This window comes from Colletotrichum lupini, chromosome 8, assembly GCF_023278565.1.
Source record: "Colletotrichum lupini chromosome 8, complete sequence".
Taxonomy (NCBI): domain Eukaryota; kingdom Fungi; phylum Ascomycota; class Sordariomycetes; order Glomerellales; family Glomerellaceae; genus Colletotrichum; species Colletotrichum lupini.
In genome coordinates this window covers 4180071-4203435 of record NC_064681.1, presented here as the reverse complement: position 1 = coordinate 4203435, position 23365 = coordinate 4180071, and the positions used below count along the sequence as shown (strand labels likewise).

General features: G+C 41.6%; 7 protein-coding genes across 7 annotated transcripts; 3 read left to right on the top strand and 4 right to left on the bottom strand.

Annotated features, from left to right (window-relative positions):
* Positions 1 to 8600: 8600 nt before the first annotated feature.
* Positions 8601 to 9155, top strand: CLUP02_15728 (uncharacterized protein; the record flags this gene model as incomplete). The annotated part of the gene is made up of 2 exons (XM_049294652.1): positions 8601 to 8844; positions 8917 to 9155. 2 exons carry the CDS (start codon positions 8601 to 8603, stop codon positions 9153 to 9155), a joined length of 483 nt encoding a protein of 160 aa, XP_049151799.1.
* A 166-nt stretch (positions 9156 to 9321) lies between these two features.
* On the bottom strand, positions 9322 to 11924 carry CLUP02_15727 (NAD dependent epimerase/dehydratase; the record flags this gene model as incomplete). Its single annotated transcript, XM_049294651.1, has 5 exons — positions 9322 to 9996; positions 10053 to 10127; positions 10774 to 11532; positions 11598 to 11838; positions 11911 to 11924. The coding sequence occupies 5 exons, from the start codon at positions 11922 to 11924 to the stop codon at positions 9322 to 9324; spliced, it is 1764 nt and encodes a 587-aa protein (XP_049151798.1).
* A 223-nt stretch (positions 11925 to 12147) lies between these two features.
* CLUP02_15726 (uncharacterized protein) lies at positions 12148 to 14033 on the bottom strand (the record flags this gene model as incomplete). The annotated part of the gene is made up of 9 exons (XM_049294650.1): positions 12148 to 12228; positions 12339 to 12412; positions 12472 to 12582; positions 12653 to 12776; positions 12968 to 13148; positions 13245 to 13315; positions 13376 to 13477; positions 13904 to 13918; positions 13947 to 14033. 9 exons carry the CDS (start codon positions 14031 to 14033, stop codon positions 12148 to 12150), a joined length of 846 nt encoding a protein of 281 aa, XP_049151797.1.
* A 137-nt stretch (positions 14034 to 14170) lies between these two features.
* On the top strand, positions 14171 to 14866 carry CLUP02_15725 (uncharacterized protein; the record flags this gene model as incomplete). The annotated part of the gene is made up of 2 exons (XM_049294649.1): positions 14171 to 14401; positions 14495 to 14866. The coding sequence occupies 2 exons, from the start codon at positions 14171 to 14173 to the stop codon at positions 14864 to 14866; spliced, it is 603 nt and encodes a 200-aa protein (XP_049151796.1).
* A 449-nt stretch (positions 14867 to 15315) lies between these two features.
* Positions 15316 to 16731, bottom strand: CLUP02_15724 (uncharacterized protein; the record flags this gene model as incomplete). The annotated part of the gene is made up of 2 exons (XM_049294648.1): positions 15316 to 16219; positions 16280 to 16731. The coding sequence occupies 2 exons, from the start codon at positions 16729 to 16731 to the stop codon at positions 15316 to 15318; spliced, it is 1356 nt and encodes a 451-aa protein (XP_049151795.1).
* A 2904-nt stretch (positions 16732 to 19635) lies between these two features.
* On the top strand, positions 19636 to 20308 carry CLUP02_15723 (uncharacterized protein; the record flags this gene model as incomplete). The annotated part of the gene is made up of 2 exons (XM_049294647.1): positions 19636 to 19791; positions 19922 to 20308. The coding sequence occupies 2 exons, from the start codon at positions 19636 to 19638 to the stop codon at positions 20306 to 20308; spliced, it is 543 nt and encodes a 180-aa protein (XP_049151794.1).
* Positions 20309 to 20629: 321 nt separating this feature from the next.
* On the bottom strand, positions 20630 to 22332 carry CLUP02_15722 (uncharacterized protein; the record flags this gene model as incomplete). The annotated part of the gene is made up of 3 exons (XM_049294646.1): positions 20630 to 21476; positions 21529 to 21606; positions 21662 to 22332. 3 exons carry the CDS (start codon positions 22330 to 22332, stop codon positions 20630 to 20632), a joined length of 1596 nt encoding a protein of 531 aa, XP_049151793.1.
* Positions 22333 to 23365: the final 1033 nt, after the last annotated feature.

Here is a 23365-nt window from a genome sequence, read left to right as displayed (position 1 = left end):
CTATTCGCTGTAGCCCAGAAGTCGAGAACTGTCCAAGAAATCAGGAAATTTAGGTCAATGGCTAGTGAGAATCGGTTCCGAAATTCCTTCACGGGAGTTCCTACGTAGAAACCAAAGAGTAAGGTAAGTGATGGAGTCGAAGGGCAGTGATGCTTGGGTCAACCACTGTCAATTGGGGGCCATTGCTTCATAAGGAAGCCTATAGGAACTACCTGAGGGCCTTTCCATACATTTTCTGGTTCTTTTTCCCATGGGAAAGTAGCTTACAAGGATCGAAGAAGTCTATAGATTTCTGCAAGTGTCTCGGTTCGCTCAATTAGATCAAACAGTTTGTGAAATGCTGCGTATTAGCCTGGGCAGCAGCCAAACCAGAAGATGACTGGCCCAGAAGAATACCGCAGGCATCTCAGCAAAGTTCACAGACATCGGTGCCATTTGTATGGTATTGGTTGCTCGAACAGAATTGCCACCAGTTGCCCTTTTGATAAGAGCTCATAGCCCTGAGAGACAACAGAGAAACCGCAGCATGAAGTGCGGGCAGAACTCTTGAGGCATCCTTTAATTCTTTCGTGTTTTGCCTCTCAGAGCCTTTACGTCTGGAGCAGTGTTCACTTGCTGGGCTCGTAAAGGTACAGAAGAGCTCTTAGGGGATTCGAAGTGACGTATTTCGGAAGGAACGCATGTGAAACGCGAGACGACTCACGCCCGCCCGCGCCAAATCGCCCGCGCCAAATCACTTCCCGCACGCATCACCCGAGCGAGGCACCCACTGTGAGTATCTTACCCGGGCCTACACCCTACCCCTAATACTACTTCTTATATCCAAAACTACTACTTCTTACCCGCAATAGCCTTATAACTAGACGTAAATATAATACTTATAAGGCCTTAAAAAGGCCTTATAAGCTCTTAATATATAAGGAGCTTATTATTTAACCCCTTTTTAACTTTATTATAAATATATATAATATTATTATTATACTTAATTATATCTCTCTTAGCCTAACCCCGTACTTTATAAAAAAATAAAATACTTATTATTATTACTACCCTAACGCTTTAATATACTAAGAGTACTTAATTAAAATATAATAAAGTATATTAGCTCCTTATTACGGCCTTAAATAATATTTATATTACTTATTTAAACAAGCTTAAGCTATATACCCGTATTATTATTTAGAACTTTATTTTTTATTTTACTCTTAGCTCGGCCTAACCTAAGCTTAGGGTATAATAAACCCCTTATATTATTATAATAACCTAGGGCTAGTTAGCTAATATACCCTAGCTTATAAAGGGCTTATAAGACCTATATTTAAAGCCCTCGGCCCCGGACCTCTACTTTTTAACTAAGATTAGAGCTAAGTAGCTTTTTAAAACTTAATAATATAATACCTTCTCTTTATATTAAGCTATTTTTTAAAACTTAAATCTCTTATTCTTTATTATAATAAATATTAAATATATTATTACGGGCTTATTTATATACCCTAGCTCTAAAAAAGTTAAGTAAAAACTCCTTTAATAAAAATAATAGCTCTAAAAATACTTAAACGTAAATAATATAAATTTATTAACTAAGTAATAAACTTATTTCGTATTACGCTACTTAATTAGGGTTTTTAGAGCTTATTTTAAGCTTAATAACCCTAGGGTAGCGGATATTAATATAAACTAAGTTATTTTAAAAAAAATTAAATTATAAATAGGGGCCGTACCGCGGGCTTAGTACGTTACTAGACCCGGCCCGGACCCTATTACTAATATATAAACTCTAATTATCTTTTTTAATTACGAGGTCTTAAAAAACTTCTGACTTTTTAATTATTTTAGTAGGCCTAGGCTACTTTTATTATACTAAAAACCTATTATATAACATATTAAAAGCTACTTAGCTTTTTATACTAACTATTATTATACCCGGTTTCCCTATTATATTTAGTATAATAAAATAAACTATAAAACTAGGGGTATAGAGTACTTAAAGCTTATTAAATATACTAACTACTACGGCCTATTCCGAGCTACGTATTAAAACTACCCTACGAAGCTCGCTTTTAAAAAAGGGAAGATTATTCCCTTTATAAAGCGTTAGTTTTAAAAAGTTAAGTATATTTAAATAGGGCGCTCCGATAGCCCTATACCCCTACGCTCTATAAATTTTAACCCTCCGTCCTAGCTACTATTTAAAAAACTTAGTATAGCTAAGACTATTATTATTAACTTAAACCTAGCTTCCTTAGCTTAACCGATCTCTTTTAGCACGTTTATAATAAATAGTAATAATATTAAAATAAAAATAAGAGAGGCTAAAAAGGCTAAAAGAATATAAATAATAAACGAGCTTTTTTAACTATATATAATATTCTTTTTATTTATAAAGCTACGAAGTATTAGGGCCTAGGCCTAGGCCCGGCTTAAAGACGCTAGGTCCCCTATTAAATTATTATAGTTTATTTTAATTTAAAACTTAGATAGCTTAATATTCTTTACCTAAATCTCTTTAAGTACTAGGATTAGGGTAATAAAGTTTAAAAAAGTTAATTACGATATTTAAAAATATATTATATTTATATAACTTAATAAAAAAGAGGTATAATATTTTAAAAACTATAAAGCCTAAGCTAAATCTATTAGTTACTTAGTATAATATTAATAAGGGCTTTATAGTATATATTAATTTCCTTTAGGTTTATTAAGAGTACGAAATAAACGTCGTGCTTATATAAGAACCCTAGATAATAAAAAAGAAGTAAGCTAAACTTAATACGTACCTAGGCTATAATATTTTCTATTTAGTAAATTACTAATCGGATATTAATATTAAGCTAAGGGTACTTATTTATACTTATAAATACTTAAATATATAATAATTAAAACTTATATTTACTAAAGATATTTTATAAACCTAAATACGAGGGTATATTATAATTAATATCTATTAGCCTAGTAATAGAGCCGTTAACTTAACTATTATTATCCTTTTTAACTTTAAACCTCCCCCCTCTATACTTATTATAAAAGACTTTAACTCTTAGTATAAAATATAAGAGCTTAAAATATAATTAAAATTAATAAAAACCTTTATATTACGCTAAGTCTAAGGATATAGACTTATTTATATTAAAAGAATTAAAGAGGTAATATATAAAAATAAAAAAGAGCTAGGCTATATTATAAACCTAGCCTTTTTTAATATTTTATTAACTTAAGCTATAGTTTACCCGTAGTTATATATAAGTTTAAATTACGAAGCTATTTTTATAACGCTCTTATTATTATAGATCTTTAAACTAGACTTATAGAGCTACTTAAGGGTATTAAAATAGGACCTCGTTCGCTTTACTTTTTTAATAAAATAGGGGCCCTTATTTATTATATTTAAATACGCTACCCTTAAATAGCTTAATACTACTATAACCGAAATCCTTCGGACCCTTAGTATTATACTAAATATTACTAAAACTATTACTAACTAATACGGCTATAGCGCCCTATAATAAACCTAAGACTATACTAAAGTACGCTTTAAATACTTAAAAACTAAGTATAAGTAGTAAAAAGAATATAACTCCTAAAGCTACCCTAACTATTTACTATATTCCTAAGTTTAGAACGCTTAACTAGCTTAGTTTAATATTACTAAACGTACTAAACGGGCTTATTAATTTTAAAAAATAATAAATATAAAGAAGCTAAAAGACCTTTTTATAATTATAAAACAGTAGAACTTAGGCCTAGTTATAAAAGAGCTTTTTTTAAAAGTTAATAATAAGGAGATAGTTAGTACTATAAGTAAAATAGACGCTTTTTATTGGGCTCTCTTAGAGCGCTTTACTTTAAACGATAATATAAATAACTTAAACCTAATCCCCTTTATCCCGTATTAAATACTACTTTAATAAACTACGGTCTCTTTTATTAAGGCTTAATAATATACCCTTATATAGAATACGTTACTAAATATTAATAAAATTATTATAAAGTTATTAGCGAGTTATTAAGGCTTTATTATAAAACTTATTAAGGCCCTCTTCGAAACATACTTTATTTATAACTACTATTTAAGTCCTTTTAAATAAATTAAAATTATAATAATACGAAAAAAAAGAAACTATAAGCTCTCGGACCTTAGCTTATATAAGCCGATCTTATTACTATTTTATTTAAAAAAAGGGCTTAAGTATATTTTTATAAAGCGGGCTATGTATTATATAATATAAAACTTAATTATTAATAAGTAATAATTTAAGGCTCTACTCGGGTAAAGCGCCGTTAACCTAGCTATATATACTATATATAATATAAAAAAAGTGCTTAAAAACGGCCTTATTATAACCCTAATTATAATAAATATTAAGGGAGCGTTTAATATTATATTCTAAAATAAACTCATACTTAGGTTTTATTAATAGGGCTAGTTAAAGACTTTTATTAAGTTCGTAAGGTCCTTTATAATATAGTAGACTACTATTATTAAAATAAATAAAAAGCTTTTAAAAAAGTTTCTCTTTTATTACGGCCTCTTATAAGGCTCCCCCATATCTCTTATCCTATATATTCTCTACTTAACTAAAGCGTTATTAAATAATCTTAATTATTACTTTAGCTATATAAATAATATAAGCTTTATAATAATCTCTTTAATTTTAAAAAAGAACGCGCTAATATTAAGAAGTAAAGTTAGCTTTATATTTAAATAGGGTACTAAGAATAAAGTTATTTTTAACTTAACTAAGTATAAAGTAATATACTTTACGTATAAATATTATAAAAATCAGCTATTAAAATAGCTAGTTATTTACGTTACTAAGCTTATAATTATATTAATAGCCCCTATTAAAGCTATACGCTAGCTCGGAGTCTAGTTTAATAGGACCCTCTCTTTTTATACTTATATTAAGTACCGAACTATTATTACAAAGTAAATAACTAATTTCCTCTACGGGCTTAGTAAGGTTATTAAGGGCCTGCCCCCTAAGTAAGCTTAGTTTATAATAATAGCTTATATATTATTATTAATTATATATAGCTCCGAAGTATAGTTCTTAAGCTATACTAAGCCGGCCGCTTTTTTAAAAAAGATATAAGTAGGGACTACCCCTCGTGCGTCTTTTATAAATATTAATTAAAAAGGATATTTTATTATTATTTAAAAGGTCCTTATCTCTACTACTTAAGTAATAACCCCGGCCTAGCGTACTATACTAACGGACTTATTATTTTAAAAATTAGGTTTTTTAATTATTATAATTATTTTAAAGGGGGTAAGATTACGCTTCGTTACGAGGCTTAGTTATATAAATATACTCTATCCCCCCGACGGAGTAATCTACCGGGGCCGTACCGTATATTACGTATTAAGGAAAACTGGATATATTGCGCTCTATACCTAACTACTAATTAAAATAGCTCCTAACCTTCCCCCGCTTTTAGCTATCTAGAGGGCGAGCTATACTTATTTTAATATATATATATAAGACCTCTTAGTACTAGCCTACGTAAGCGGCTAAATCCCGTATTATATACTCCTTTTTATTAAGGGTTAAGGGACCCCTTATATATTCCTTTACGTTTATAATATAGCCCGTATTAAAGGGATTTCTAATTTTATAAAATATAATTTTTAAATTAGCGTTAATATACTAGATTTTAACGTCCATATTAACCCGGCTATTTATAGTATTTATATTATTACTTAGCTAAATTCCGTATTATTAAAAAGTACTTTACTAATCCTCGGGCGTACTTACGTTAGTTATAATAGTTATAGTATCGAGCTAGCTGAGGGCGCTTAGCCTGAGAGGGGCAGACTTATTAATGGGTATTTTTAGAGTTTTAGCCCACTAATTACTAACTATATACTAAGAGTAGAGTAATAGTTTATATATTAATAAGTTTATTTAGTAGATTTATTTAATAAATTTATTTAGTTTAAATAGAGCTTTAGGTAATATTAGAAGCGATAAGGATAAAAAAAATCTTTACGAGCTCTAGTACGAAGAATAGTAAATATTAGCCTATTTAGCTATTCTTTTAGAAACCTCTATATTATTATTAAAATTTAGAACCTCTATAGTTAAGGAAGGCCGCTTTTAACTATTATAGCTAACTATTACGGCTAACTATTATAGCTAACCTCTACTATCGACCTTTTTAACTAGTGCTACTACGTAAGTATATTACTTAGCCTATCGTTAATAAGTAGCTAAAGAGGGCAGCTTACCCATCCCGAATTATATAGTAGTTTTTATATTAAAATCACTATATTACGTTAAGCGCGTACTAAGAATACATTGCGCGTATTATATAATTAAAAAGTATACCGTATTATATAATTTCCTTTAAAAGCGTAATCTTATTAAGGTTAATCTTTTGCGCCTATAAAGCCGGAAAAAAACCACTATATAAATATACTCTATTTATTAATATTATAACTAAAAAAAAGAACCCCTTAAGGTATTAAGAGGGAAACCCGTTTATAATAAACGTATACGCTCCTATTTCTATATTTATAACTAGTCCTCGTCTTTTTAAACTTACTTATGCTACGTAGAGATATTAAAAATATTATTATAGCTTTTTTTAAATAAATAGTTATAAAGCTTTTACCCTTTAACTTTATAATTTATTTTAATAACTTAATATTTAATAAAGGGTTAGTAAGCTATAGGTATATAATATATTATAATATTATTATTATTATAAAAAGCTCTAGCTAACTTAGGGAGCTTATTAAAGTCTTTAATACCGAAGTAAAAAGTACTTAATAAGGCTTATAGTAAGCTATACTTATTACTTCTTTTATTTTTATTCCTATTTATATCTATTTTAATAATACCTCTATTTTTAACTTTATTTTGAGCTATAATAGCTCTCTAACTAGCTCGTAAATAGTTATATTAAAAATCGTTAGTACTTAATAAATAAGAGAGATAAAGTATTACTAATCCCCCGGATATACTAAGATTTTTAAAAACGAGTTAATTAAATAGGCTTACTAAATAGGGCGCGGCCCTTAAGCTATTTAGTCTATTACTACTAGCCTCTTATATTAGTTTAATAAAAACTACTTAAATACGAGCCTATAAATAATATTAATAATAATAAAAGAAATCTAAGTAAATACTTAAACTTAGGTATATTAAAACTACTATAGCCCTTAAATACCCTTTAAAATTAAACTTATTATGCCCTTTTTTATACTATTCTTTTACTATATAATTTAACTATAGCTATTTTTATTTTTATTATAAATAGTTTAGTTACGAGGGCGATTTTAAATATAATTATAAAAAGAAACTATTACTAACTTACGTAGTATACTATCTAAAGAATTACCGGACCTAGGCTTAGTAATTAGTTATTAATACTAAGCGAGACCTAGGTCCCTTATTCCCTTTAATAAGTTAAGCTAGAGCTTATTAATATACTTTAATATAAGATCTAATAGTATTTAAAAAGTTTAAATAGGTAACGTACTATTATAAAGCTTATTTTTTTTTAAAAATAACGAGCCTAAGGTAACTTATTTTTATACTTTATTATATACTTATTAATAACTTTTAAATTATAACTCTACTTTACCCCCTTTTTTTATACTTAGATTTCCTAAATAATTTAGAATAGTATAAAAAAATATAAAAATACTCTTATAAGTAATGTTACTTATAAGAGAGGTTTTTAATAATAGCTAAGTACTATTTATAAATAATATAGGGCTACTATAAAACCGCTATTTTTACTAAGTATAGGGACCCTTATTAATATATTTTTTAAAATTAAAAGGGCCGGATTAGTAATAGCCCGGCCTAGGTACGAGAAAAAAAATATATATTAATAAATTATTTAACTTATTATACGCTTACTAGGGGCGGTATAGCACATTATATACCTTAGAAAGGCGCTCTAGTTGATCGGAGGTCACACTCCTGTCCCTGATAATGTTAAATACTACTACTACTACTACTACTGTGAAACGCGATGTTGGAGGCCTTTGTAAATGCCCCCCGTGATGGCGTAGCATTCAACCGCACCGCCTCTACTAATACCAATTGCCGTCGGTATGCCCGGATGCCTCATTTGCCGGCCATTCACGTGGTTTCAGCCCGCCAAGGATGAGTGAGAATGGTAGTGGTCTTCCATCTTCGCCCGCGGCAAATATGTGAGCACACGGCGAATCAACTTCCAAACCTCACCTCCAGAATGCCTTCTAAGAATAGCTGCCGACAAATCTGGTTCTCTCCGTCATTTTACTTGATATTTAGTGCTGTATTTGCAATTATATTGAAATGCCGATACAGTATCTTCATCCGAAGAGGGCTGTGAAGCTTGAGGAGTGCAATATTTCAGGCTTGGCAAGGGAAGCCCGATGGACAACAAGACCAATTTTAGCTTGCTTATCGTTTCAATAGAAGAAAGTAGCATCGGTCTAGCGATGGGAACGCTCAAGGAGTTGTGTCTCTGACGACATTCTGCAAGTTGGATAAGCTTAAAATCAACCACATACCAGCCTTGATGACATTCTTTTTGGCAAGCAGCGAAACTCAATCAGCGTACTTCAGCCCAGCGCACCACTCTGGAGCGAGCAGACCATCATGTTCATCAGCCTACGAATCTGCCTGATGGCGGTTCTCGCCCTGTGCGCCGCGACGACACACTGCCTACCCTTCCAGTTTAGCCTCACCCCAATTACCAAACACCTACCCACTATATCGCCGCGTCAAGTAGGCAATGGCGTGAACGGCAACCAGACTGGCAACTCGGGGTCAATCAGCTCTGGAGGAATCGGCGACGGAAACGGCGTTGGGTTCGCCGGCACAGGAAATGACATAGACACAGGTACGAAGTCGGGTGACGATGGTATCTCAAGTACCCTGTGAAAGCTTTTGCTAACGCTTCCCGTCTGTGCAGGCGACGACTTTGATATCGGAGACGGTAACAATACCATCGGTGATGGAAACACGATTGAGATCGGCGACCGCATTACAGAAGTAACAAACATCAATGTGGGATCTGGCAACCTCTCTGACATCGGCATAGGCTCCGGGAAAGGCGCCAGGAACTCTACGGGGAACGCGACGGAGATGAGCATCAACATCAACTTGCTTGTCATGGTTGAAGACGGTCGTGTGAGTGTAGGAGTTGTGTAATGTGATCAATGAGAAACTCGGGCGGATGACTTCCATTCAAACAAACTCCGAACCACTCTGTAAAAGCAAAGGATACTCCATGTCACATATGACATTGCATTGATACCAGCAGCTATATAGTCGCAGTCAACCTATCCGGGAACTCTCATGCCATCTTCTCCAATCTCTAGCATGTAATCGGTCTCGGTCCAGGGGCGGAGTACGCCTTGCCCCCATTGTTTGGAAGGCCACCAGTACCATAAATGTTGATGTAGATGGAAGGGTCGCTTTGCTGGTACGCGCCCGGAAAGCTCACAGTCGAGCTAGGTGAGAAGCTTCCTGAGCCCGTAACCTTAATATTCGCACACGAAATATAAAACTGCGCACCCTTCACCTGATGAGCAGAATGGAGAGCCAGCAACTCAACACGCAGCAAGTACTCCCCTGGCGCAATGCACTGCGGCAAGTTGAAGTAGCTCCAACCTCCGTTGTTGATCATCTTATCGACGCCCCATAACCCAGAGCTCGTGTCCAGATTATCCTCGGCGACCTTGAACCATTGCAGCCCTGTGATCCCGGTGCTGGAAGCGCTGGGGACTTTGGCGAGCCAGGCGGTGATGGGGCCCTTGTGAGACTTTGCGATTGGGTTGTCTGGATCGCCGGGGTACTGGGCGCCTCCGATGACGTGTTGCCACCAGGAGCCGATCTTGTCTCCGGGGGCGACGGTGATGACTTCCTGGGAGGATGTTGCGACTTTTCCGCAAATGATGTCTTGGGAGGTCACGTCTTCAGTTGGGTTGTTTTGGTTGGGTGCTCGGAGACCTGCGAGGGAGCTGTACTCTTTGCCATTTACGGAGACTTTCTGCAAGGTAGTTGACGGTCAGCTGGGGATCTGATGAAGGTATGAAGGAGGCTTACCTGGAAGATGCAATGTCCTTGAACAAGAGCAGCGCAGGCCGCTAGCAAGACCACTGATACCTTCATGGCGACAGCCTGTGCGCAGAAAACGGAAGATATCGAACAAGATGTGTATGAGATTAGCACAATATGGAATACAACCGGTGGCTGAAAGAAGATATAACACTAGCAGCACATTCTGGAGAGTCGTGCAGATGTCGCTTGTTTTTGTATAGGACCATTCGCAGGTATTAGCTCATCTTCCCTTTCCACGGAGACACTTCCGAAGCTAAGAAGGCGATACGGCCCGATACCATGCCCACGGTAATTCAAACTCGGAGAAGCAGAAATAGGTTCCGGAGACTAGTTAGTCATTGATCTGCCAGCCGTGTTGCGCAGGTGGATAGATCACACTCTGTGTTGTTCGCTTACCTGTCGCAACGGAGGGCTCGTTCCGCTCAAGAGTAACATCAATTTAGGCAGAAAGTGTCCCGGCCGTGGCTTAATCAGGGATAGAAGACTTGTAGGCCGAGTCAATGATATGTAATTCTCAGATTAAAAAGTGCGGTCGACCTTCAAAACGGATTTGCCCGGGGACCGATAGTCCAGATCTTTGTTGGGCCCTTGACCACAAACTGAGAGAATCTTGCCTAGGTAGTGTAGTCTGAGGGGGCGGTCTTATTAATTGCCCCTAACACTCAGCACTTTGATAAATGTAATACTATTTCTTCCGAAGTCATACTGTCCCGCCTTCCATTTTCGTAACCTGGTCAATGAGGTCGACGACCGTTTGATCAAAAGTTCGGTACTCGAGGCCCAGCTCTCTCACGACCGTCTCCCCATCCAGTCCATGCGAAGTGTCGATCGCTTGTTCTTCCCGCGCGACCTTGCCCTTGGCCCAATCAAAGTTGCCTTCAATGATCTTGGCAGCCAGACCATATGAAAAGCGATCCTTAGCGGCCGGAACAAACCTCCTGTTACCCACCTCCGGTCTAAAGAGCGCTTCCACGTGCGCCACCGCAAGATCTCTGACATCAATCCAGAATGGGACTCGAGCAACAGGCAGGGGCTTCTGTCCGCTTGCAATCTTCCACAGCATTGCGTTGGATTCGTTCAGTTTGTCGGCGCTGCTTACGGGGTGAACCACGGGACCAAACGTCATTGGCGGACACAGCGTCACGATGTCGAAGCGGGGGTTGTGCTCCTGTATGAAATTCCACGCTGCTTTTTCTGCGAATTTCTTGGAACCTCGGTATGCAACTACGGCGCTTGTTTCCGGAGATGCGGCTTCTTCGTAGGTCAAGGGGTTCCAATCTTCCCCCGTGTATGTAAAGTATGGTGGTGCCTTGCGGTTGACGTCGAGGACTGAGGCGAAGGAGGAAGTAATGACCACTCGAGTGATCTTGGGATTGGTGACGGCTGCTTCAAGGATAGAGCGGACACCGTTGATGGCTGGTATAATCAATTCCTTCTCGTTGTCTTTGGTGTCGTAGGTAAATGGCTGCATGAAACAATTAACAAAATTTCAAGCGATGTTGGCCTCTATAGCGTCAGGAGAATCCTCACACTGGCGACGTGAACCACGGTGTCGACATCTTTGATGGCTTCAGAGAAGACACCAAGTTTCTCAAAATCACTAATTTGGACAAACTCGAGCTTGCCGGCGTACTCGGGCCGATCCTTGATCATGGCATTCCCTTTGGCGAGAGATCGGGTGGCTCCGCGGACCCTGAGCCCTCGGGACAGGAGAACATCTACGACGTGCGCGCCAATGAATCCTGTAGCGCCAGTGACTAAGACATGGCTCCTGAGAGCGTGATGTGGTGAGCTTGGGCGCTTCATACTCTTGGCGGGACCTAGAGCAAGTACATGCACTCACGGTGTGCGCGACATGTTGGATGTCAAGAAGTTCGCAGCTGAGGGCTAGGGGCCCATCGAGGGAAGAAAAAGGCCGGCGATCTGGTTTCAGGTGTTGGATTATTCGTAAACCGTAACCTTAAGGCAAACCTGGCAAGGCGGTTGATGGAAATCGAGCACCTAGGTAAGAGTTGGTGAGATGAGTGGTCGCCTAATTTCCACAGCGCAAGGCAAAATGCCCCTCACTCTTCGGCCAGCTTTACCCCGACTTGGCGTCGACCTTTGCAGTGGGGCCTGGGGTGCCTGGAATCATTTGTCGCACCGGATTTCGCACGCTCCTCTAATTGAAGTCAGAATGTGTAAGCTGAACGATCAAGCGATGGTAAAATGTTGTCGCTTTGGATTGGAAGAGAAATGGTTGGAATTTTCCCTTCCTTCCTTTCCGATGACCAGCGTCACCATGGGAAGGAAAGGGTACTCGCCGTGGGCCCACAGTACCTGCCGGCTGCCAGTCTTGTCCTCAACTGCCTACGTAACGTCACCAAGCTCCGTAACATAGCTTCAGACGCAAATTATTAAGCACCACAGAATAGCGAGAGAAAAACTTCGAGCAAAGGGTCTTCTGATTCTGGGAATGGTTCCCTGGGCCAGAAACTCCAGGTCGTTGGAATTACCTTTAGGCGGCCGGAGGCATCTGAAGATGGAAAGGTACGATCGATCCTCTACCTTAGAAGCACGAAGTACGTAGTACAAAGTGCAGGTACAGCGTGGGGTGCCCCACCACACGCAGCTCTGACCAACCAGAATCGACGAGTGACAGTCAACCCAACGTCCGGCGAACATTAAAATGCACTTGGGCGAATATCTCGAGAGCGGTACGCGATTCACCTGTAGAATATGAACAGAGGAATGTCACTCAGGGTTTGTGTGATACGTTACTTTTTTGATGTTTGCCTGTTCTCCTGAAGAAGAATGCAGTAGCTGTTTAGAAGGGTGAAATAGGATACCTCAAGTAAATTTCTTGTCGTAAAGAAGATCCACTTGATTCCGGGCCAAATAAAAAGAAAAAGAAAAATCACAAAGTGGCCTAGATAGAGAATCTGTCTCCTATTCGTATCAGAGTCCGTGTGTAAAATACTATCGTCAAAGTCACCATCGCACCTTACATTATTCTCTTCAGTAGAAGCGAGGAGGTTACTGAGGACCACGCCGGCGCCGAGATATGTTTTCGTGGGGTCAGTAAGGTGTTTACGGTCAAGGCTTCAAGAGTGCCATGGTGGGATCAAGGCTTTCTGACAAGTTTAATGAGAAGAAGAAGTAAGGCCTTCAACTTCCACGGCAAAGTACATTGAGCACTAGAAGTACGGCGTGTGAGGTGGTCGTTTAGGTGGGTCCATCCGAGAAAATGTTTTGCGGGAAGGAGGCACCTCAATGGCTCCGTGTCAGCACCTTACCACCCTCGCACCTGAGGATCCATGGATACGTACCAGCAGACTCTCATCCGATGGATTGAGACCTTCATATACACCCTCAACTCTGTTTCTGTCACCAGCGCAGCAGGCGACCCCTAGGCCGGGGTTCAGGTCAAACTGTGGCGTGGTGGTGGAACGGTTCATGGTCAACAATCAATTCGCCAACCAGCCTACTCGACGACAGGCTTAGCGCATACGAGAGCACACGAGTTCGAATCCCAGCATGAGCACTAGAGATGTAGCCCCCAGTTCAGCACCGGGGGGGTGAACTCTTTTGTTTTCTAGACCTTTGGCCCTTGATTATTTGTATATATTTTGCTTTATAATTGATTAAGGTACCTGCCTACCTTAGAGTAGCGGATAATAGCAGGCTTCGGATAGTTCTGGCCAGCATTTTACCTTACGTTCAATCGTATAAGCTATGCCCACTGAAATGAGACAGCTTCGTGGACAAGTTGTAGGTAGGTAGGGTATGCTTTTACTCTCCTCTTTTTGCTTCCTTCCCTTTCCCGACAGCTACTTCCCTAGGCAGCTCCTTCCCACCTTTTCATTGAAATCCTGCGTCACGTGCAGCAGTCCAGCGTACCTCTGACCTTTTCTTGGGAGCCGGCAAAGTGATGCCCCACATCTCTTCCACCGAAGATGGAATGATCACAACCTTCGCCTCATCCATATCCCACCAATGCACTCATCTCGCACACTTTCCACCAAAACACACCAGCATTTCCTCACTTTCATCCCAATTACGATTACAACTCCTCTGCATTTCAACTCGAGCAAGCAACATTTCCTTCGCATCAACTGCGCAAAATGGCATCCAAGAACAAGACCATGTCCGACATACACGATGATCTCGCCCCTCAGCCTTGCAAGAAAAAGGCCCGAGTCCACAGCCCCGAGAAGACCTCAAACGGCCATACTGGAAATTCGAATGACCCAGACTCTCTAGCCAAGGCCACTAAGAATACTTTGCCCCGTCAGACCAGGGACCACCCCAAGCAGGGCTGCGAGAGAGATGACTCCAAGATCCCAGAGAACCAAGTATGATGATATTCCCATTTCTTTCTCACTCAAGCAATCAGAGCTTCAAAGAACTGCACGGTAACTTGAGCTGACCGGCTGGAAACTCACTAGGGCCAGCTGAAATTCACCACCGGGGGTTCATCCACGCCCAACAAGGAGATTTTGCCAAGCATCGTTGACGATATTGCCTACGACGCAGATGATGAGAGTGACATCAAGTTCATGGTTGCCGAGACTTACTACCAGACCGAGAGGGCTCAGCGCATGATGATGTACCGCTGCAACCAGGTCGAGATCGATGCTAGTCACGAGTCTCCTTCGACAGATACCTCTGGCTCATCTATGGAGTGGGAGCCTCTCTGCAGCCATCTGGAGACCATTCCAGAAGAAGACTCAGAGCTTTCTGAATCTTCTGTGGCCGACGACTGGGTCTGGCCCGAACGCGTGGACGCATCTGAGGGTCTCGATTTTCACTACAACTAACTGGGCCTTCCATTCGCCAACGGTGCGCCCTATCAACGTCACTGTGCGCTAAGCCCAGATGCACTCAACGGGCAATGCTGCAGGATGGTGCCTTCACTTTGGGAATGCAAGATAAGGGTTCACATACGGCAGGCCATTGGGATGGGGAAACGAGATACTCTGGTTTCCGGCCATTGTGCCAGAAGAGTCATTGTTCTGATTGGAGATATTCACGAGCACTTGTGTATGCCTTCTTGGCACTGAGACTGTGTACAAATGCAGCGTTGCATTCATTGTCTTCTCAAAGGAGAGGTAAAAAGCTTGTATCTACTAGAGAACTGGTCGCTTTGGCCCTTGGTCTTGCCAACAGAACATGAAGAGTTACTTTGCTAGCCAAATCATCGAGGTAATTCAGGCACTGGGGTCAATAGGTGAGTGCTGAACCATGGAAGGCAGACTACCAACTGAAACTAGACAATCCCTCCAAGCTCTCTCATGTCCCCTGATCCAACCACACCCCAACACCACTGACTTGCCTTCTCTGCCTTTTCCGCGCCAACCTGAAGCGCTGCCTGCGCGATGAACTTCTCCGTCAGCTGGTCATCAGACATAGGCACCTTGACGCTTCCAAGGGCATGGTCGACGTGCCTCTCGATCGGTTCCTGGACACCACGCAGCTTGACCACCAAATGACACTCATCGGCCTTCATAGAATCGTCAACTGTAGCTTTGAAACGGTCTCTCAAGCTAACAACAGGCGCGCTGGTGACAAGCCCGTCCTCGTACTCAACTACAGTCGCCCTCCCATACAACAGGCCCACCGCGCCGCCATGGTAAACGCTGAACTTGGCTTCAAGACCATCCTTTGGTGTTTTCTTACCAGTGAGCTCGAGCACAAGATAATGAACCGTAACGTCGACGCTCGCGACCTCCTCCGTGGAGATGCCTCGTCTCTTCAGTTCGTGATGCAGCCATACAGCGCCCGTAATAACCGGATGGATAACGATGCCACACGGAAAAGGCTTGAACGAATTCTTCTCAATCTCCCACTTCCCCGGTCTTCCCTGTCCAAGACTCTGAACAAGCTCATTCAAGTTTTCCTTCGTACTGACGACCTTGGCCCAGCCCCGCTCAGCTTCCAGGGCCTTGGGTGAACTCGTGAATCCTTCTGCAGCTAAGACGGCAGCAAGAAGCCCATTCTGAGCCGCGCGTCCGACGTGAAAGGATTTCGTGTCAGAGCCAAACATCTCGCGTAGGCCAGTGACTTGTGTTGCGGCAAGACCGATGGCGTGGGCTGTCTTGTCTGCCGGGAGGGCGAGGAGTTTTGCGATGGCAGCGGCGGCGCCGATGGAGCCTGTTGTGCTTGTGATGTGCCTTGAAAGAAGTGTTAGCCTCCGCAATTATGTGAACGTGGGAAGAGTGAGAGGATGGTACCATCCGATATCATAGTGCTCTGGGTATACGGCCAAGGCTACCTTGCACTCAACCTCGATGCCGGCGACCAATGCCGTGATGAATTCCTCCCCCGTGACTGGGCGCTGCAGCGTCTCTGCGTAACTCAGCAGCGCGGACGCGACGCATCCAGTCGGATGAACAATCGTCTCGAGATGCGTGTCATCGTAATCGTGAACATGCGACGCGATGCCGTTGACGAGAGCGGCGTGTTGCGCATCGATGCGACGATCGAATCCAAGTACTGAAGAAGTTTCCTTTCCGAAAAAGGGCGAGAGGGCTTTGGTTGCCGTCAGGGTTGTCGGATGAGAGCTTCCGCCGATGGCGCAGCCGACCCAGTTGTAGAAGGAGCGTACGGCTGCTTCTCTAACGCCCTGAGGGAGGTCGTTGTGGGTGAGTGAGGCTATCCACGTTGCGGTGCTGAGGGTTGCCATGATGACGTCATTTGGCTTGGGAGGAGTGTATGTTGCAGCTTGATGTGCTCTGGTTGATGTTTGATGTTTTTTTTATGATTTTATATATGGTAATTGAAGGGTCGTTCGTCGGAGCGAGGTCGGCGATGCTGGAGAGCCGGTAAGTCGACCCACCCCCTTTTAGCCACCCCCCCCTTTTAGCCACCCTATCAAAACATAGTATCAAAATATCGCTACTAACTATACTCAATTAATTAACTATCTTCTACTATTATAATAATATAGTTATTATTCTCCCTAGGTAATTTAACCCCTACGAGTTAACTAGGACTAACTAGACGGTCGCTAGAGTCTTCTTAAGCTCTTTATATATTCTAAATATTCGCAAACTTAATATTTAAGTTTATTAATATACTCTTCTTTTTCCACGGCCTTAATTAGTTAACTTTAGCTTTTAAAACTCGAATATAGTACTAAAATACTATTAAATAGTAGGCCTACTCGCTAAATACCTTTTTTACCTTTCTAAATAGTAGTCGTTAAGTATTATAGTCTAGACTAAGCTCTATAAATAACTTTAACTAATTATAAAGCTCGCTAGCCTTCCTAAGTATTAACTAGTTAATAATAGACGCCGCTAATACCTAGTTAATAGCTTTTCTAATATTACTAGTCACTTACCTAGTATTTGCGGTCTTTTTAATTAGTATAACTAAGTTAGGTAGGATTATTAAATTAGTAAGTAGTCTAGCTATATTAGGGGGATATAGTCTAGTTACTTTCTACCTACTTCGTATATTTAATAACGTTAGACTAGCTAAACGAGCTTTTTAATAGCAGCTTAAGAAGTACCGCTTTCTAATAATAATAGAATGATTTACTATATCCTCCTTACTAAGCTCCTTCTTATACTTAGACTTTATAGGTCTAAAAATAGCTATATCTAACGGCTAGAGGATATAAGAAGTATATAGTAATAAAAATAGTAAATAGACGTTGTTTTTATAGCATTCTTATATAAATTCTATTATTATATAACTCCTATAGCTATTTAGAACTAATAGTCAAAGCTTATTAAGTATACTAAGCCCCCTAAGGGGGGGGGTCTTAGTTTATAATAAGAATACTATTTTTAACTACTTAAGGGTAGTCTTATCGGTCGTTTAGCTATTACCTATTACTATAAACTCCTAATTAGTATAAGGGTTAAGTTTAAATAGAAACCACTATTATTATACTGACTTTCCCTTATATATAACTAATAGTTTAATAGCTCGATTATTAATAAAGATATACTTAATTATAAATACCTAAGTACGTAAACTAAGCTCTTTTTTTCGTACTATTATAGTCTCTACTTTACCTAAAACTAGGCTATTAAATCCCTTACCCTCTAGAATACTAGTCTTATTTATATTATACTTATTAGCTTATTTAATATCGCTAATTTTTAGTATATTAAGTAATCTAAACTATAACTTAATTATATTAGTAATAGCCTTATTTAAACGCCTCGAATCGATAGTACGACTTCTCTAGACCTTAATTAATAAGTTCCTCCTTAAAAAAGCGTCTATTTATCTCTTTTTAAGAGGATTTATATCCCCTTAAGATCTTAGAACTTACTTAGCGAATTCTATAAGCTATTCGTAAATTAATATAACGCTTAGATTATACTAAATACGAACTTACTAAGCTAGCTAGTCTTCTTATTATAAAAAAAGCCTCTAGAGGTCTATAAATACTATTACTTTCGTCTAGTAGCCTCTCTTATAATTACGAAGAGTTAACCTTAGAACTCCGAACTTAATCGAGGCCTAATTAACTAAGAGACCTCTTTTAATAGCCTTAAGAGCCCGAATAACTTTATTTTTAATATATAAGACTATTATATATTAATAAATAAGTATATAAAAAAGAATTGTATTTAGACGATTTTTGTAATTGTTATGGTGGTTTGAAAATCGTGGGTAGGGTTTTAATACGGTGGCTAGGATGGAGAAATGGGGTGGCCAAAAGGGGGTGGGTCGACTTAATCATGGCGCCGATGTGTATGCCGCGTTATTGCCGGCTACAACACCGCAACATTACATGGTCGGACGATAGAGAATTGCGACGTGAGCTGAAGTATTGACACACACGAACCGCAAAAGTAGTCGATGTTTTTGCAATACATTGGTACTGTTGCGGATAGGACTCTACCTACCTCATCATCGATTGGAACCCATCGTTATACTCGTTGCTCAGTTGTGCTACAGGATAGTATCTTGGCGGTGTCGCCATAAGCGATGGAGTCGTGGAACCCTCGCTTGTTGGCGGGTATCGCTCCAATGAGGATGAAGCTGCCGCCTCACAGCCATCTCGAATACGATTCGAAGACCTCATGGTCGGAACTTGGTCCTTTGTTGAAGAAAAGTGTGACATGCTTCCCCCTTGATCATGGAAAGTCTGGTGGGCACTCAAAGCTGGACTTTCTGTTTGTCGGTACACTGTGTTTGTTCTTTTGGGCTTGATTTACTTCACCGCCCACCACACTGTGATCAGTTTCGCTTTATTATTAGCCAAAGAAATCGGAAAGTTGAATAGTCATCTCACGGGTGTGAAAAACGAGCTGACGGCAGAACTGATCAAATGCTCTGCCTCGCGAGTCCAGCGCTTGGCCGGGCGGTAAGATCGTGAAAGGAATCATTTTTGAAAGAAGACTGTTTGTACGTAGCTTAGAGTCCAAAGGTCGAGTATCGCAGTAGGAGCCGAGGCATAGAGTAGTGCGGGTGTTTATGGCAATATATATAAGAACTCGCTGTGAGCGATGGCTTCGTATCAGTCCAGTATCGGATAGGAGTGTCTCGTAGGTATACTGAGGCAGGAAACCAAACATCCGGAACGTCGACTTCACCATCGAGAAGCGGTAATTGGACCATAAATATGAGTGGCAATCACGGTGCTTGGGGATCTGCAGGGACCTCAGACCCCACAAGGGTTCGTGGACCGTTCGATGTTGAGACTCCTCAATTATCTCCAGAGCAGAGGGCTCGGCTTCGGAGGGAGTCTGACGCTTTGAGGAACACGGTCACCTTGGTTGTGAGTTGTTTTATCCTCTCATTCCCGTCGCAGCGATCCCATCCCAGACATAAAGTATATTGGAGGGCATTCTGTCTCCAGTATGTGTTCGGGAGTGTGTTGCCCTGAATGATGGCTACTGACTGTCTAGCAGGCCGGCGAGAGTGCGATGCAGGCAAGGTTGATGAGCCAGATCTCTCCGCATGCGATAAGAGATGAGAGCGGGTCGGAAGGAGAGTCGACGGCCAAAGCCATGGTGAAGACACGTGTCGAGCAAGAGGTAACGGAAGCACAGCAGCAGCAGCAGCAGCAGTATCAAGAGCCCCAGCAAGATCAAACATCTGAAGAGGTTTCAGTTACATCCGACTCGGAGGATTACGAGTCCTTCAGCAATGAGGAGAAGAGCAAAGGATCCGGGTCTGGGTCTGGATCCGGTGGCGAAGAGACTGGTGGCCAGGAGAGCAGCAATGAGAGAGCAGCCGGGTCCGATGTCGATGATTCAGATGACCATAAGCGGCAAAGAGCTTCGTCACAATGATCATATGCCGTGAGGCAGGATGCGAGACCGTGGCAGGCAACACGCAAGTAGAATCGAGAAGATCTCCTACCTTAGATAGTCAGCAAAAGACTCTGGGACTTCGTGCTAGATATCAACTGTGCATAGTCGGGTCATACCGACCGGCCAAATATCAACGACTATTTTGCTATTAAAGATTTATATATCCGAATAAGTCTACAGAAGCGTTCCAATTACTTGAATATTATCGGTAGTTATCCGAAACTACCTTACTTAACGCTAGTCTGACCGACATGTACCTAATAAGCTGCTCTTCTCTGGGATAACAGCCCACGGACCTTCTCAAGAGTAGTCCTCTGGTCGTCGGCCGTTGACAAACTTCCAAAGCCGGCTGACCTCATACACCTTGGGTCCTTCAACCACACCGTTGAGATGATGGTGAGCAGTACCATCAACCCCGTTCGTGAGATTGCGCTGCTCATCAATCTTCCAAGGATCATTGTGAACCTTGGTACGGGACGCCATGAAGGTGCCTGGGAGGGGCGAACCATCCCCATTTGTTTGGACCTTGCTCAAATTATTGTCAAGAGGAAAGATGTTGTCAAGATAGTGCTGGTTGAACTGATGACCAGAACCAGGTCGCTCAATAAGCGCACCCTCAAACTCGTTCCAGTCAGGACTGAGGTGATTCGCCTGCTTCGGCTCAGTCTTCCCCACGGCCTTGATGACCTCTGTCTTCTTGTTGACGGAAATAAGACCGGCGATTTCTCCAAGCCCGAGAAAGCGTCCATCTCTCTTGGCAGTCTGCTTCTTGAAGTGGAGGACACCCCACCGAGAGACAAAGTCTTTCGAGTTGGCGTAGTGCTCAATGTGGCGGATGGCACGACCCTTGGGTCTGGGAATGCCGTGGTCCCTCTTGGTGCGGGGGTTGTTGAAGTGGTTTGCGGCGTTGCCGAAGGTGTAGATCTCAAGCTTTTGCAGGACTTCACGGGGGTGTTGGTTGATGAGCCAGTCCAGGATGATGCTTCCTTCCAGTCCACCTTGAGAGTGGAGAATGAGGATGACTTTCTTCTTGTCTTGGTTGAGCAGGGCGGTGGAAATGTGCGAAAAACAGACTCGGGTATCGGTGGTACCGAAATAGAGGCAGCGCTCTAGGAGGCATTGGATCACATCAAAGATGATGCCAGCACTGGTAAACAATGTCAGTGTGGGTCTCGATAGCATAGAATCTTCTCACCTACGTCTTGTTGTGAACACCTTTCACTCTCCGATGGAAAGTGACGGAAATTCGGTCAATGTTGCTCTGGAGCCAGTTCTTGCTGTAGATGTATGCTTAGTTCATGCAATGAGTGTTTTGAGGCCAAAAGTCCTTACCCGACAGCAACACCGTTGAGGAAAATCCACTCTTCCTCGGGGTGATTCAGTTCCCACTCTCGCGCTGCGGGAGTGTCGGCCGACCAGATAAATCCTTCAGGCATCCAGCCATTGAGCCCGATGCACGCCAAATAGTTGATGCCGATGAAAAGGCCCACGTAGGCAACAAAGATGTTAAAGGAGAAGAAGGAGAGAAAAGGAAGGGAGATCAAGAAGGCTGATTGAGTGACGATGAGAATGGAGTGGAAAATGATGTCACGAATGTTGTTCCAAGAGGGGTACAGCTCGTCCATGGGTCCAGAGTGGAAGTAGCGTTGAGCCCATGCTTCGAAGCGTCGGTGGAGCTGGCTCACGAGAAATCGAGGCTGCTCTTTGAATCGGTTATCGACTCCGAGGTTGAAGGAGCGAGCCGGGGGCTGCGACCAGAGTGGTAGGACAATGCATGGTAGGAAAGCAATGTTCTTGCAGAACAGGAGCAAGTCGCTTGCCAGAAGGGTCCAGGGAGCACCTGTGTAGTAGTAAGGCTGCTTAAGGAAGGGGTCGGTGCCGTTCCATGTTACATCTGCTCCGCGGTTCTCTTTACGGAGGCGAATGTCCGAGCCGGTCCGGACCTCTAGCTTCTTCTCGTTGACATCCTTCGGAAGGGAGTAGGTGACTTCGACTGCCGCCATCTCTAGAGGCACGTGCGGCTAATAGTCTCGATGGAATAAGTTGTCAATAGAAATGACATCGAGTAGCCGCGATGCTGCCGGATAGCTGGATCAAATACTACTCCTAATTCCCTTGAAATGTGATCTGAAGTCTGGAGAGGCTTCAACGTTTAGGACTGTTGAGGCTTTCCTGATGCCCTAAAATGCCAAATGTGATGGCCACCAGGGAGGAACTTCAGGCAATCCTTGGTGTCTTACTATCACATGCTGAAAGTGACAAGTGTTTTCACATGCCGCGCCGTAACTTGAATGCTTTCTATAGTGATCGAATGATTGAGGCTTGAAAGTGAAGTTTCCGTGGTCCCAGTGGGATTGCTTCCATGATTGCAAGGCTGGATCAGGGTTTCCACTACATTTCTCCCCGCGACGATTCCCAACAACTGGAGCAGTGTTAGACTGAAGACGGCACATATGGCTTTCTGACCCTGAACTCGCTACCGATCCGAACGCCTCAGGGCTGAGTGTGAGATTTGGTATGTCAGACATCCCTTGACATGGCCCCTCAAGACAATTGCAAAGCTAGCACTGACAAGCTGAAAGCTAGTCGGATGATCACCAATGTCTTGTCTGAGACATTATCGGAGCTGTGGAGCTCGGAGTTATCTCCACCTACCTGCATGCTGTCCTGTTTACGCACGCTTTACGCATGCTTTCTGAAGAATGGCTAATTACCCCAAATCCGCTTTCGACCCGGTTGCGGGCCGCTAGACTTCCCGTCTGTTTGCATGCGTTCTCACATTCTGGATTGTCTACTAAGATGATAAGCATCCTGAGCCAATTGGGTGAAGGCAAGAGCATGCAATGTTCCGCCGCTTTATCGCGACCTTCTACCCCCAGATAGAAAAGAAGCAGCTGGTTCGTCTCAGTTGCTCGTTGAGCCACTCCGGCATCTAGTGAGACTCCTGGCGGGAAACCGACCAATCATCAGACCTTTTGGGCTACAGTCACATCACATTGCGGACTAGCTTGACTAGCTTGACTAGCATGAACTGAA